The 13,417-nt window shown below is 41.2% G+C and overlaps 1 protein-coding gene across 4 annotated transcripts in view; it reads right to left on the bottom strand.

Annotated features, from left to right (window-relative positions):
* Positions 1 to 2,556: 2,556 nt before the first annotated feature.
* The window catches only part of BCAR3 (BCAR3 adaptor protein, NSP family member), a 130,241-nt gene continuing 119,380 nt past the window's right edge, over positions 2,557 to 13,417 (bottom strand). For all 4 annotated transcript variants that reach the window (XM_030573728.1, XM_030573725.1, XM_030573727.1 and 1 more), the window contains 5 exons: positions 8,995 to 9,110; positions 7,885 to 8,056; positions 6,476 to 6,587; positions 4,698 to 4,910; positions 2,557 to 2,985 (listed from right to left, as the gene is read on the bottom strand). In XM_030573728.1, the coding sequence (XP_030429588.1) occupies positions 2,807 to 2,985; positions 4,698 to 4,910; positions 6,476 to 6,587; positions 7,885 to 8,056; positions 8,995 to 9,110 (792 nt within the window). In that variant the 3' untranslated portion in view covers positions 2,557 to 2,806. The remainder of the gene's footprint in view (positions 2,986 to 4,697; positions 4,911 to 6,475; positions 6,588 to 7,884; positions 8,057 to 8,994; positions 9,111 to 13,417) is intronic.

Here is a 13,417-nt window from a genome sequence, read left to right as displayed (position 1 = left end):
CATGCTACTGTTTGTTTTTCCAAAAGCAGAATTTGCTTCCGTTGGAGGCAAATCACTTTCTTGAGGGATAGTGCAACCTGTATGAGGGTTATTAAATATAGAGGGAAAATTTGTACTTGCACAGCTAGTTCTAACTCATTCTGAAATTTTGAACATGAATTGTCTTAATCTTACATTTTCCAGTAATTTTTAATCTCTTTGTGCACATGTGATTTCTTAAATGTTAAATGCTTTGTTTAAAAATAGTGTTCTCTGTTGAGAATATTTTAATGGAATAAAAACTTTTCATGGTCAAGCTAGCTTCCTTTTTGTCTTCTGTTACAAAACCATCCCTGTACATCTATCACATTTTTTATACTGATATGTTGATAGAGGGCCACATTCTGTCACCCTTACTTACTTGGTCTGTGTTGCAGTGAGAGGAACAAAAGTGGCAAAATCTGGCTCTGAGTTGCTGAAATATATATATATAGCCTCTAAACATGTTTATTGTGGCTATAATTTTATTTATACAACAATTTGTATATGAAAGTTACGTATCACAAGAAACACCGTGTGTGTATATAATGAGTTTATGGTGCCAATATCAAACCTGTCTTGACCATAAGCTTGTTCCATTTTTTTTTAAATGTGTCTATGTCAAGCCCTCCCAGCTGATTAAAATACAAGTTTGCCATTTGATGGGCCAGATTAAAATCTGTGCCAGGTGAGCTCCCCATCCCCAGGAGGGATTTTTAAGTTGTTATACTCATTGAGACATTAGTGCACTTCTAGCTAGCCATCCACAATAGTCATATTAATGCCTACCTCACACTACAGTAATTCATTATCATTATTGTTTCCTTAAATGATAGGACCAAAAGCCAGACCTCTAAAAGGCCAAAAAGGTCATTAACTGTCTCCACCTGCTACAGAAAGTAAGTTAGTATGCCAGGTAGTGGGCTCTGGTCTCAGTGGAGGAGAGGGTCTGTCTGTGACTCAGTGTGAGGTCCAAAACAACATTGAGCTTTGCTTATACTGTATTTAAGTGTGGCCCTGGAGCAGCACAGGAGTGATTACTGACTAATAACTGAGGTTACTACATGGAAGTTTGCTTCTCCTCCTTAGTCCCCATGTGTACTCTCGCCCACCCCCCAATTATTTGGGGATTTGCATACTTAACTACAAGATCTCCTAGCTAACTTGAGAGCAGGGATTTGTGTAACTGAGAAATAACCAAACAGCAACTCCACACTTCAATGAGACATTTCTAGTTCAGTGTAAGAGATTTTAATCGGCATCATGACTTTGTCACTGAGACTGTGATTATTTATTTTTCCTAATCTCTTACGGGGAGCCTTATAAAAATCCAAGTAAATTAAATTAGACTCTCACTTTTATCTACTATTTGAACTTCCTGAAATAATCCTAAAGCACTAGAGATGGTTTTTCTTGTAGAAGCTGATTATAGATATTGCTATAAAATATACCAGAGGTATGTTACTCTTAGATGAGGCTTCTGAGTAAGCCCTTTCTAAGGTTTTTCTTAACTTTTTTTTAATTGATAAACTCATTAGCAAATTTTCAACATAGGTGCAGTTGTGGCTCAACTATTTCATAAAATACCATCCAGTGCTGATGACTTATTACAGGTGAGCTTATCTCCATGAACTAATTCCTTGAACTTCCAACACCACACTTAGAGTGCTGTATAGAATCAAGAGGAATTGTATAATCTGACCGCAAAGATTGATACATTAATCTAGCTACTACTTACTAACCTCTGTTTCCTCCTTTTTGCTATAGAAAACCTGAGATATAGTTGCAAACCTCTAGCTGATGGTGAAGTTGAAGACATTTTAATTATCTTGATTGCTTAGCTATTTGTTCTTCTCATCCCCCCCACCCCAGATTCATTTCCAATGCACATGGCATAGTTTGTATTGGAGCCTGAACAACAACCCAGAACACTCTAGTATTTAGAAGTTACTCTGGACTTTTGAATAGTAACTTGTGCATTACAATGTCCTGGGAGACAAGTGGTATCAGCTCGTGTGTTTTGTGTACATTAGGGTACAGTTTGAAATATTCTTTCACCAATCAACTAGTTAATTTTCTACCCCACCAGTTCCACTGGAGTCTAATCCCCCCGGGACAGTATAAAATCACCTTATTTCCTGTGATTATAGTGTACAATGATCCACTGTATAATATTTCACAAAGATATTTTAATTCACAGCTATGTACAGGTTCATATTCACTTAAGGAATATCATACAACTGATTTTCTAAAATACCTTTTTTTTTTTACAGTACACTGTGTCATTACTGATAACATTAAAACACCAATAGTAATGACTAGTAGACATCAATAGACACTTTTGTAAATCAGAATACATTATGCAGACTATCTTAAATTTGACTGTTCAAGAAATTATTAAAAGAGTCCTGTGGCACCTTGTAGACTAACAGACATTTTGGCGCATGAGCTTTCGTGAGTGTTGCATCCGATGAAGTGGATGCAAAGCTCATGCGCCAAAATGTCTGTTAGTCTACAAAGTGCCACAGGACTCTCTGCTGCTTTTACAGATCCAGACTAGCATGCCCCCCCCCCCGATATAAGAAATTATTAAAATGACATAGCTGCATATTAATAAATAATTTCATTTAGAAATCAGTAGTTTTAAAACAATTCATAAATGTGCATTGTGCAATTTACAAGTCCTAAAGATTCTGTGAACGCTAGAGGCTTGTACAGTGACAAATTGGCAATTTCTTTTAATTAAATGGCAAACGAAGTAGTTAATCTTAACGGTCCATTTGATATTTCATTGCTCTACCTGTTTCACTGGAGGAGGTTCTAATTTTCGGGAGAGTGCAGTTAAAATCTGGTTGAATTTCTCATATCGCTCTCTCTGATTAACTTGTGCTCCTTTGCTGCCCCATAACAATCTCATTTGAAATTCTGTCTTGAAGATCTCACTCATCTCATCATCTGGCTGAAAACCTAATGAGGAAAACAGAAAATGCATAACTTTGTATGACCTGAAGAACTCAGTGGCTCAAAAGCTTGTCTCTCTCTCTTGAAATTGGTCCAATAAAAGATAATACCTCACCCCCCCTTGTCTAACTATCAAATCAGCTTTTACTTGGCAATGGGCCGGGGGGGGGGGGGGTTCTAAGTTTATTGTACTTTTCCAAAGTACATCTATGCTAAAATGTTGGGTTCTTTTTATGCGATTGGCTTTATCTCCCAAATAAATATTTGCAGATATTAAAAAGCTGGGTAAATACTAAAAAGCACTTCCCTAGACTATGCTGTGGGGACACGTAGATGACTCTGGTTTAATTAAAGATCATTAGCACAGGATATACTGAGAAGCGAGGAAAACTTTGGCTCTTGCTATTGCATAAAAGGTCAGACTTGGAGATCATAATGGTCCCTTCTGACCTTAAAAATCGACAAAGACGGGATGGTGTAATGGCAACTCCTGAAAAATGTAGAGCTCTCAGAGTATATATTTGCCTGTAATAACTTTATAATATCAATATTTTTAATTTCCCTGCACCAGCTGTTTAGTGTGATTAAATATTGGTCGTAATTATTGCCAACACACAAGTGGAGGCAGAATTTTTTGCAGGCAAAATGCAATCACTTGAGCTGGAATTTAGTCAGATTGGTGGGGTTAATGGATACTTATTTTGAAAAGTTCTATGGGCTCTTTAATGCAAGGCTCTCAGTTTTATGGTACTTCCAGAAGTACAGAATCCCTGAAAACCATGCCGGGACTTTGCTTCCTGAGTCAGAAGGCAGACTACCACCTACTGAACCACCTTGACCAGTCTTAAATTATATGAATGGTTGTAAATGGTCCTCAGCTCCTTATCAACATATGTCCAGAGTCCTCTTGGCTAATGTATGTGTATATTTATTTAAAAGGTCACAATGGCTCTGACTTGACAGATAAATGTGCTTAGCAAAAAAGTGTATAGTGCAATTGTATCACCATGCTGCTAACTGGGTAAATACAGCATACAGTCTAACTAGAGCCAGCCTATAGAGTGTATTCTGCTATGGTGGCCTGGAAGAGACTTTGATTTAGGAAAATCTCAGCCTTGTGAGGGAGAGAAGAATGTATTTCTTGCAGCAATTCCTAGTCGATTTAAGTGGAGACCTCCTCAAAGATATTCACAGTACTGTACAACAAGAGTTCATACAGAAGATGGGTTATGAGCTAGTGACAAACCTTCAGTAAAGGGAGAGTCAGATACAAAAGGAATTTAGAGAGAATGTAATCGCTACTACAGAGACTGATACACTAACAAAAGGCAATAAGAAGCCATGGAGCCATAGGTTTAACAAGGAAATACTCCTTTTCATACAGTGTGTTTCCTTCTGTAGGGCATCTGCTGAGAGTTGCACACACTAGCTGTAGCATCATGCCCTCAGACTAATCCAGTTGAGGGAACAAAGGTAAATTTCTGGTCAATCTCCCCGTTTACTTTTTAGCTTTCTCATATTTGCCAATTGCTGTAGAAAAAGCCTGTACCAGATTTTCTAAGCTGTTATTTCAGTTACTAATAAGAGCCTGGACTCTTGGGAGAATATGCAGTCTCTCTTCATTACTTTAACAACACACCTCGCACATTCTGTTCACTCTGAGAAATATTGTATTGGCGAAACGTGCAGCAAGATTTTACTCCTGCCAGTGGCCCTACCTTCCAGTATCCTCTCCGCAGTCATTCTGTACATGTCAGCATTTTGTGCTATAAAACGAGCTGTGGCTAAATGCTTGAGCATTATTTCACAACTTTGATCGGTGTTTTCCCACAGGTCCATCCCATCAAAAATGACAACCTGTCGCTCCATCAAGGTAACCGAGGGCATCAGCAGGGGCACAGTTATGTTTTTTTGTGGAGCACAGATGGTCTCTGGAAGAGATGCAACACAGCCAGTCACAATCTTAAATCCTGCTCATGTAAAAGTGAATTATAGTACAACATTCTTCCCTAAACCAGTTACAAGTAGGATTTGTTTTGAGTATTCTTCCCTTCCATAATATGCTTTAGTAATCCTTCAAATTAGCATCCTCACTATTCATCCCTGCCCCCCAGCTTCCATTTAATATCCTGATAAATCTAGAATCTACTGTAATGCTGCAAAACTGAATCTGTGTTCTCTGCGGAAGTATTAGGGATTGAAGGCTAGTTCCACAGAGGAATTTAAACAACAAGGAGTACTAGTGCATCAGTGCCACTTTAGACACTTATGTTTAAAATTCAGATCTTCAAAACCCCACTCAGCTGCCACCTTATCCTGAAGATCTTAAGTTTATGCTATTAAAGTACACTGCCTGTGAGCACATGCACAGCCACCAAAGTCCTGATGCAGACAGGATTTACAACCCAGGCATTCAGCTCCTGCTCCTATTGGAACATGGATGCAGCAGGCATGAGTCTGAAGTGGGAGCAGCCGCAGCTACACCTGGCTAGGAGTTTATGGGGCTCTGAGCCTTCCCACAAGTAGAAGCAGCAGCACAACATGACCTGACAGGGCAGAAGAATTAGCTCAGGTGGGAGACCCTGATCCGCCTCCTTCCTTCTGCATGAAGATTGGTTTCCACTGCTGCTTCCCTCTCCCCTCCAGGATGCAGAGTGAGTAAGGGTACGGCTACATTGCAATCAGAAGTGCGACTACGGCTCCTATAGACATACCTGAGCTAGCTTTGATCTAGGCACCTTGACTGGCAATAGCAGTGAAGCTGCAGGTGACAACAGGCTGGCTGCTCTCATATATATCCTGGGTCCCCAGTGGGCTTGTAGAACTAGCTTGGGTGTGTCTGCAGAGGCTGCAGTCTCACTTCTGATGGCAGTGTAGACATACCCTCATAAGAGTCTGCCATGCCACAGCTCTTCCTCCTTTGCAGGGGGAAAGGGAGGCTCTTCACAGATTTGCAGAAGCAGAAGGGCCCTGTCAGTTCCCCTGCCCTTCTCGCACTCCATAGTGGGTGTGGGGAGGGAAGATGCTGGGAGCACAGAGATGTTATACACACTGCACACATGCACACATCCACTCTTGTTTGGCTAGCTATGGACTTACTTGCAGATGTGGACTCCTCTGATTTATTCATCTCTGTGCTGTGTTCCGTCACAATGATGCAGTGTCACTTCAGCGCATGATGACACATAGCCACCAGAATGAGTGAAATGCCCCTTCTGTACTGATCTACTATGCTCACCGGGCTTTTCTAAGGCAGACGTACAGCCTACCTCTTCTGTGCTATGGGAGTTTAAGGCATTCACAAACTTGTGGGGGTAGGACTATGCCTATTCCTGTCTAGTCCATTATTTTAGAGGGGAAGCAAGTTAAAGGCAATTCAGACTGAAAATCTGTCATTTGCAGTAAAGGCCTTAGTGCAGTTCCCTTAATGAAAACAAAAGTGGTGAAGGCCAGTGTCACACAAGTCTGCCTGCAATCCCTCATGCTACACACTCACCTCTTCCTTCATGCAGAGCTTTGCTGAATGGCTTCAACTGCTTTTCATATGTAATGGCAGTTTGGGTGTAGTGGTGCCGTAAAGTGATCCATGTTTGTTCTAACCTTGCGATCTGTTCAATGCAACAGAGAGAGTCCTATTTTCATTTTGCAACTATTCTTATGTAAAGCAACTATGCTGCTTCTGGCAGACACCAGAGTGTTAATTTGGATTGGTCTGAATCATAATAATATGATACCATCGTTTGTTTAAGCTTATGCAACGATTTGCCTCTTCCACTGGATGCTGACATTAATAAGTAATAATACCTTGATACAATTTAATACCACTGAATAAAACCTCCTAGTATGTAAGCAAAATAATTGTATGTTCCTTGAGGAAAAGCCACAACCCAATGTTCTGTTCCCATGAATGGCCTTTATGGTCATCTAGGACAAGTTTCAAATCACCACAGGCCAAGATACAGCTAACAAAATCCTCTCACTCAAAAATTAAGGCAGCATTCCTGGTGCCACACCTGGCAATCTCTCCTTGCAACTACTGTATCACTTTCCTTGTGTTGTAGTAAACTTTCAGACAAACATACAGCTGATGCAGTAACAGCATGTTTCTCTGATGAGTGATTTTAAAAGGGCCCTAAACTTAGTTTTAATGTCAGGGGGGGAAACGTCCAATTTTTTTTACAGGATTGACAAATAATTGCTGTACCATGTCCATTTGCACACAAAAAATGCACATTTCTTTATTTACAGACCAGCTATTCTAAGTACTCCGTGTTTCTAAAGCTGTTATTCAAGATTAGATATGAGAACTGTCTCCCAACTGGCATGTGGGAGTGGAGAATTTTGTTTAGATAAATGTTACTAGCTGAATTCAGATAACATCCATTCTTTTGGTATTTAGCATTTCTCTTTTTTACTGCTGGTTGCTCAACATTCTCTCATCAAAGTGTTAATCCCAAAAGGTCATCTATACCCTGCAGGATCATACAAAAAGCTTTCACCAAAGAGCATAATAAAGATATATTCAAAAGAGGCAAATTTCTGTAACTGCAAAAAATAGTTGTTTGTTTCATAACAAATTTTTTTTAATAGTACAGAAGAAATGTCTTGATGCTATCATACCCGCTTTGCTTTAAAATAAACAGACCTTTATTCTATAAAGCAAAGTTCCCTTCAATGCCAGCATTAGAAGAAAATGAGATTGTTACAATTAAAAGCTTTGTAAGTTCATAATGGCTAAACATATCTTAGCTCTTATGACCATCTGTCTGTCTACATGGGGATGGGCATTCTATAATGCCCATTCCTGTCATCTCTAAGCACTTGTCTAATGGCTTTAAAATGTTGAAAAAAATTAACTAACGAAAATTAAACTCTTTGAATACCATAATGGGAACATTATTTTACCTGTGGCATTTCAAGTGCTTTCATGACAGCAGAGAATGCATACAAATCCCCCAGGGAGTCCTTCAATTCCACTGCTACCTGGATGATCCTGTTTAATGTTGCAGCCCTCTCTTCTACGTTTCCTGTGCAGCCCAAAATATCCACAGCTATTCCAATTGCCATAGTGTTGTGTCTAGAGAGAAGCAAGTCAGTGATGTCTAGAGTAAACTACTGAAATGCTAAGATGTGATCAAATAACAAAGGCAATACTTAAAAGACCTCAATGTCCCTAGGCAGGATTAAATGTTTGCTACTGACAATGCTGCTGTTACATGGAGCTCAGTGACAATAGTATGCTTATGTGATATAGACCGACTATAGATTGGAGGCTTCAGGGTAACAGATCTGCCCCTATGTTACTGCACATCTGCAATGGGGTGTCCACCCCACACAGGGCCTGAAGGGGTAAGGTGGCTAGATAAGCCAATTAGCCACTTCAGCTGTACCTAGCAGAAGAGCCAGGGATTAATGAGAAGAGGTTCTGCTGGACAGGAACAGGTGGTGCCTGTATTAAGCCCAGGAGCGGAGAGCAGCAAAGGCAAGTAGTTTGTAGTCTCTGCCTGGGAGAAGGGAGATGTGGTTGGGGCAAAGAGATAGGTAGCCTGCAGTTACTCCCTGGGAGGAGGGAGTTTGGGCTGGTAAACTCAGGGAAGGGGGAAAGCCAGAGGGCTAGGAAAGGCTCAGGGGAAAAGCAGCAAAGAATAGGACAGGGCAGACCTTGGCTGCTGAAGAGAGGGCCCCAGAGCTGGAACCTGGAGCAGAGGGCAGGCTCAGGTTCCCCTACCAGAATCAGACCCTTAACAGCTGTTTTTTCCCTTCAAGGATTCCCTCCATGGAGCTGCCTGATGATCTCCAGGAGTCCTCCTAAGCACAAAGCTGTACAATATCTCCATGTCCCAACAAAATTACCCCTCAGTGGATTTCAACATAGTATACAAGAATACTGTAAAGTGTTTATTGGGGAAGGAGGGTGTTTCTATCTGGAGATATAAGACACACCAATACCAACTATAGACTGATACTCTAGCCAAGTGTCCCAGGAGTGAAGCACAATGTAACAAGAATGTATACCTTTCAATTATATCCAAGCGCAGTTGGTGTCCATAGGGCAATGTAATGAGCTCCAAACCTGATCTCACTCCCATCTTCCTCCTCATCTCTTCAGAGACCTCTAGTATCCTAGCAACCTGTCAAGCGCAAAAGTTCTCACACTGAGCCAGGAAGTTAACTTATTTAAGGAAATGAAGAGTTTGATTCATTCGTAGTGTTACTCTAACTCGCTGTGCAGCTAGAACACTAATATAAAGTCATTTAAAAATATCCCTGTTAAACAGAAACATGCTGAGTACATTACACACAAGGAGGTTTTGTGCAGAACTTAGAAGTGCTTTCCTTTAGTGAGCCAAGTATATGAAAACAAATAAGAATTATGGTCAAGAAATAAGGACTAATTCTTTGATCTGTTTTTTAAAAAACAACAGAAAACAAGCAGCATCATAAGGAGATTTTCTTCTAGAGAAGAAAGCCAATCCCACAACAGATCTGATCTAGCACTCTACCAAAAGCAGATCCCCACACATCAACAAAAGCACGGAGTGGTCTTGTGGCTTGATCTTTGCTCTGACACTAATGCGCTGTGGCCAAGATACTTAACCTCTTTGTCTCGCTTTCCTCATCTGTAAAATACTGTTAACAGTGCTGTTTCTTCACTCCACGGGGCTGTTGTGAGGATGAATTAATGTACACAAAGCATTCTGAATTTGGAAAGGACTATGTGAGTGCTCCATGTCTGACAATAATTCATACAAAAAAGCCCTCTATTTTCCCTCCACGCTGCATTAGTCCTTGCCTTTCAAATACAGGATGATTATTTGCAATTTGCACAGCTATAACAACTATTAATCTGTATTAATCTTAATAATGTTCATATTATCTAATGAGTATTGTTTTAATGTTCATATGCTGACAAATTTCTAATCTAATCTGCCTTTCTATCACCATAGCATCTAAATGCCAACCTCTGTCTGCAGAACTGAATTGAGTCAATATGGAGCTCTAGTTACACCATGACACTGGGTTCCCAGTGGCTTTGCCCCCCTGGACCATCCCCATTCCCTCCCAGAGGGACAGTAGTGTTGGCACAGGGCCTCATGGAGAGGCCAAGGTTAATCTGCTTGGGTGAATGGATCAGACCCACTGCTCATCTCCTCCTGCCATACATAGTTCCCTACTTGAGCGGAGCTAGTGTGTGCCACCAGAGCATTAGGGCTGGGAGTTAATAGCCCATTGATATGAATGAGACAGTTTCTCCTCTCACAGCTATTGTTCCAGGCTTTCTGCAGACAAGCAGGCCTGGTCTACACCTGGGGGGCGGGGAGGATCAATCTGAGATACACAACTTCAGCTATGAGAATAGTGTAGCTGAAGTTGACGTATCTTAGCTCGACTTAGCTCCCATCCTCACGGTGCAGGATCAACGGCTACGGCTCCCCCGTCGACTCTGCTTCCGCCTCTCGCCCTGGAGGAGTTCTGGAATCGACGGGAGCACATTCCGGGATCGATTTATTGCATCTAGATGAGACACGAGAAATCGATCTCCGATAGATCGACCTCTACCCGCCTATCTGGCGGGTAGTGTCGACGTACCTGCAGACATCACTACCTCAGTTACACCTGGTCAATATTTAGTGTTCCTTCGCAATTCTGAGGGCTACAAACTTTATTTTTTAAATGAAAGCTGAGATTCTGATGTAAACAGACTTCAGAAGCTTGTGTCCTACACACAAATCTATAGTGCGCAGGCTTTAATCAGGCCCTCTCTGTATGCAAATCTGTCGTAATACTTTAGAATTCTATGGTACCAATAGTATATAGCCAATTCCAAACAGATGGCAATCATTCAGTCCCAGCAGCACAGGCAGAGAACAGGTTGTCATTTCAGGTTGCATCTAAATTAGTCCGATGCTGACAGGGGGGAAAAGCAAGATTAAAAGAGAATCCATAGCACTTTGAAAGAGTCAAACTGAGTGAAGCACAATGTAGCCATCAGAAAGAAGCATCTCCAGCCACATTTGCTACAGGTCTTTTAATGTTCCATTATGGAAGCAGAGGTTTTAATTAAGTTTGCTAGGCTAATTACAGCAGCTAAGATTTCCTACTAAACTAGGGTACATATAAGGGAAGTACTTCAGTCAACACACACTTTTGCTATTAGATGAAAGCCATTATCTATGGTAGAAGGAGAAAAGGTACTAGATTAGTTAGATTGCGCTGGGCTTTCAAAAAAATAAGGGCTAGAGAAGTGTGATTATTACTTTTCTAAAGAGGCTTAGAAAACATGACCTATGAGGAAAGTTTGAAAAACTGGACAAATTTAGTCTTGAGAAAAGAAGATTGAGGGGGACTTGAGAAATCTTCAAATATGTTAGGGGTTGTTATAAAGCAGACTGTGAACAATTGTTCTCCATGTCCACTGAAGGTAGGACAAGAAGTAATGGGCTTAATTTGCATTAACTAAGATCTAGGTTAGCTATTAGGAGAAACAGTCTAACTATAAGGGTAGTTAAGCTCTGGAATAGTTTTCCAAGGGAGGTTGTGGAATCCCCATCACTATAGATTTTTAAGTTGGACAAACACTGTCAGGGATGGTCTAGGTTTAGTAATTCCTGCCTGATGATGTCCATTTTAGTCCCAGACTTCTATGATTCTAGGACTATAAGGTAGCCAAATCCTGGCATTTTTTCCGGAAAGGCGGTGCAGAGGTGTAGCTGCTAAGTGGAGGTTCCCTGAGCCATTCTGTGTATGAGGGACAGATGGGCCCAGGAGGGCCTAGGGGGGCACATTTAGAAGCAGCCAGTGGCACTGCCTCAGAAAGAAACAGTGTATTCTACTTCAACACCTCCTGGTGGATGCCAGCAGGTGGTCAGGGTGGGTGTGCTAACCACACCCCATACCTGGCTAATCAAGGATAGTAAGCATACTAGCATTGGGGGAGTACTAGCAGTAGCATTTTGCTGGGGAAACTGGCACAACCTTACAGTGTGATATCCATGTTAGGCAGGTTCATCTGTCATTACTCAATAAACCTGAAATCTCTGCTGCACCATTTGTTCATTTTTCTGGCTGACAGAAGTCACATGTCCCATTCTCCAACCTGACTCCTAAATGAGTCTTGGAGAAACTGTGCAGTTCTCCGTGTAAGTTATTAGAAGCCACAGGGTGGAAGAAAAAGCCCTTGCTAGGGCACTGAGCACACAAATCTTTTTTAAAAACTGACCAACTCTCTTCTAAATCTCATGCTCAGTGAGTAGCAGATGAGACAGTGCTGTATCTTTCTGAGGCAAGTTTTACAGCAAACATTGGAGAGAAGAGTTTGTTTTGAGTTATAACAAAATGATAGTCACAGCATTATCCATTTCTGCCTCAGGAGGAGCCATTGCCCCTCTCTGAATATTGGGCAGGTGATGTACATTTCTTTAACATATTAGAAACACTATCACTTCTCACTAATATAGTTCCCAAATGACTGACGGAATTAACTGATGCAATGATTTCATCTATACAGCCTCATGTGAGTGCACAAATATGCCATTAGGAAATCACTACAATGTACCATCTCTTTGGCTTCCAGCGCACTTTTTACAGGAAGTGCCCTCCTAACAAGAAGCAGCAGAGCTGGAAAGGCCTTTCCATTCTTTCTGCAGTGGGCTGGCTGGTGCTACCATTATTTAGAATTGATCAATAACCATTCAATTCTAATGAATAGATTGTATAGAGAGTTTAAAGGAGTGTAATGGAGCTGATGGCAGTAAGAAGGAAATGCTATTTGAAACTGTGCACATGTAATACTGACAGACCCCGGTCGTTGGTGGGTGGGATTCAACCTGGAGCCTTTGGAGCTTAGGGCATGTGCCTCTATCACATGAGCTAAACACCAACGGCCTCTTAGCTAAGGCTGTAAGGCAGACTCATTAATTGCTCTCTAAGTGGCCTTAGTGCCACTAGATGGGACAGAACACTATACCCAGAAGATGTGTGGGTTACACACAGATCATGTCATTTGAATCATAAGCATTGCAATTATGACATACCCTAACTTTCCTGGATTTCATTATCATAGAATCATAGACTATCAGGGTTGGAAGGGACCTCAGAAGGTCATCTAGTCCAACCCCCTGCTCAAAGCAGGACCAATCCCCAGACAATTTTTTACCCCCGTTCCCTAAGTGGCCCCCTCAAGGATTGAACTCACACCCCTGGGTTTAGGAGGCCAGTGCTAGACCCAGTGCTACTGATTTCAATGAGAAATGCCACTTTCTCTCTCTCAAATACTGTGTTTCTAATGGGTACAGCACTCACAACCATCCACTTCAGATGACTGAGAATTCAAATGGGTTTCATGTCCCCTTTAAATAAAATCATTATCCTGTAAAAAGGGCTGTCTGTACTTGAATTTCTCTCTTCCTTTTCCCATGTTGCCGATTCCAGAATCACT

This window comes from Gopherus evgoodei, chromosome 8 (assembly GCF_007399415.2).
Source record: "Gopherus evgoodei ecotype Sinaloan lineage chromosome 8, rGopEvg1_v1.p, whole genome shotgun sequence".
NCBI classification, from domain to species: domain Eukaryota; kingdom Metazoa; phylum Chordata; order Testudines; family Testudinidae; genus Gopherus; species Gopherus evgoodei.
Note: the sequence above shows the minus strand (reverse complement) of the source record. Positions and strands in the feature narration are given on the sequence as shown.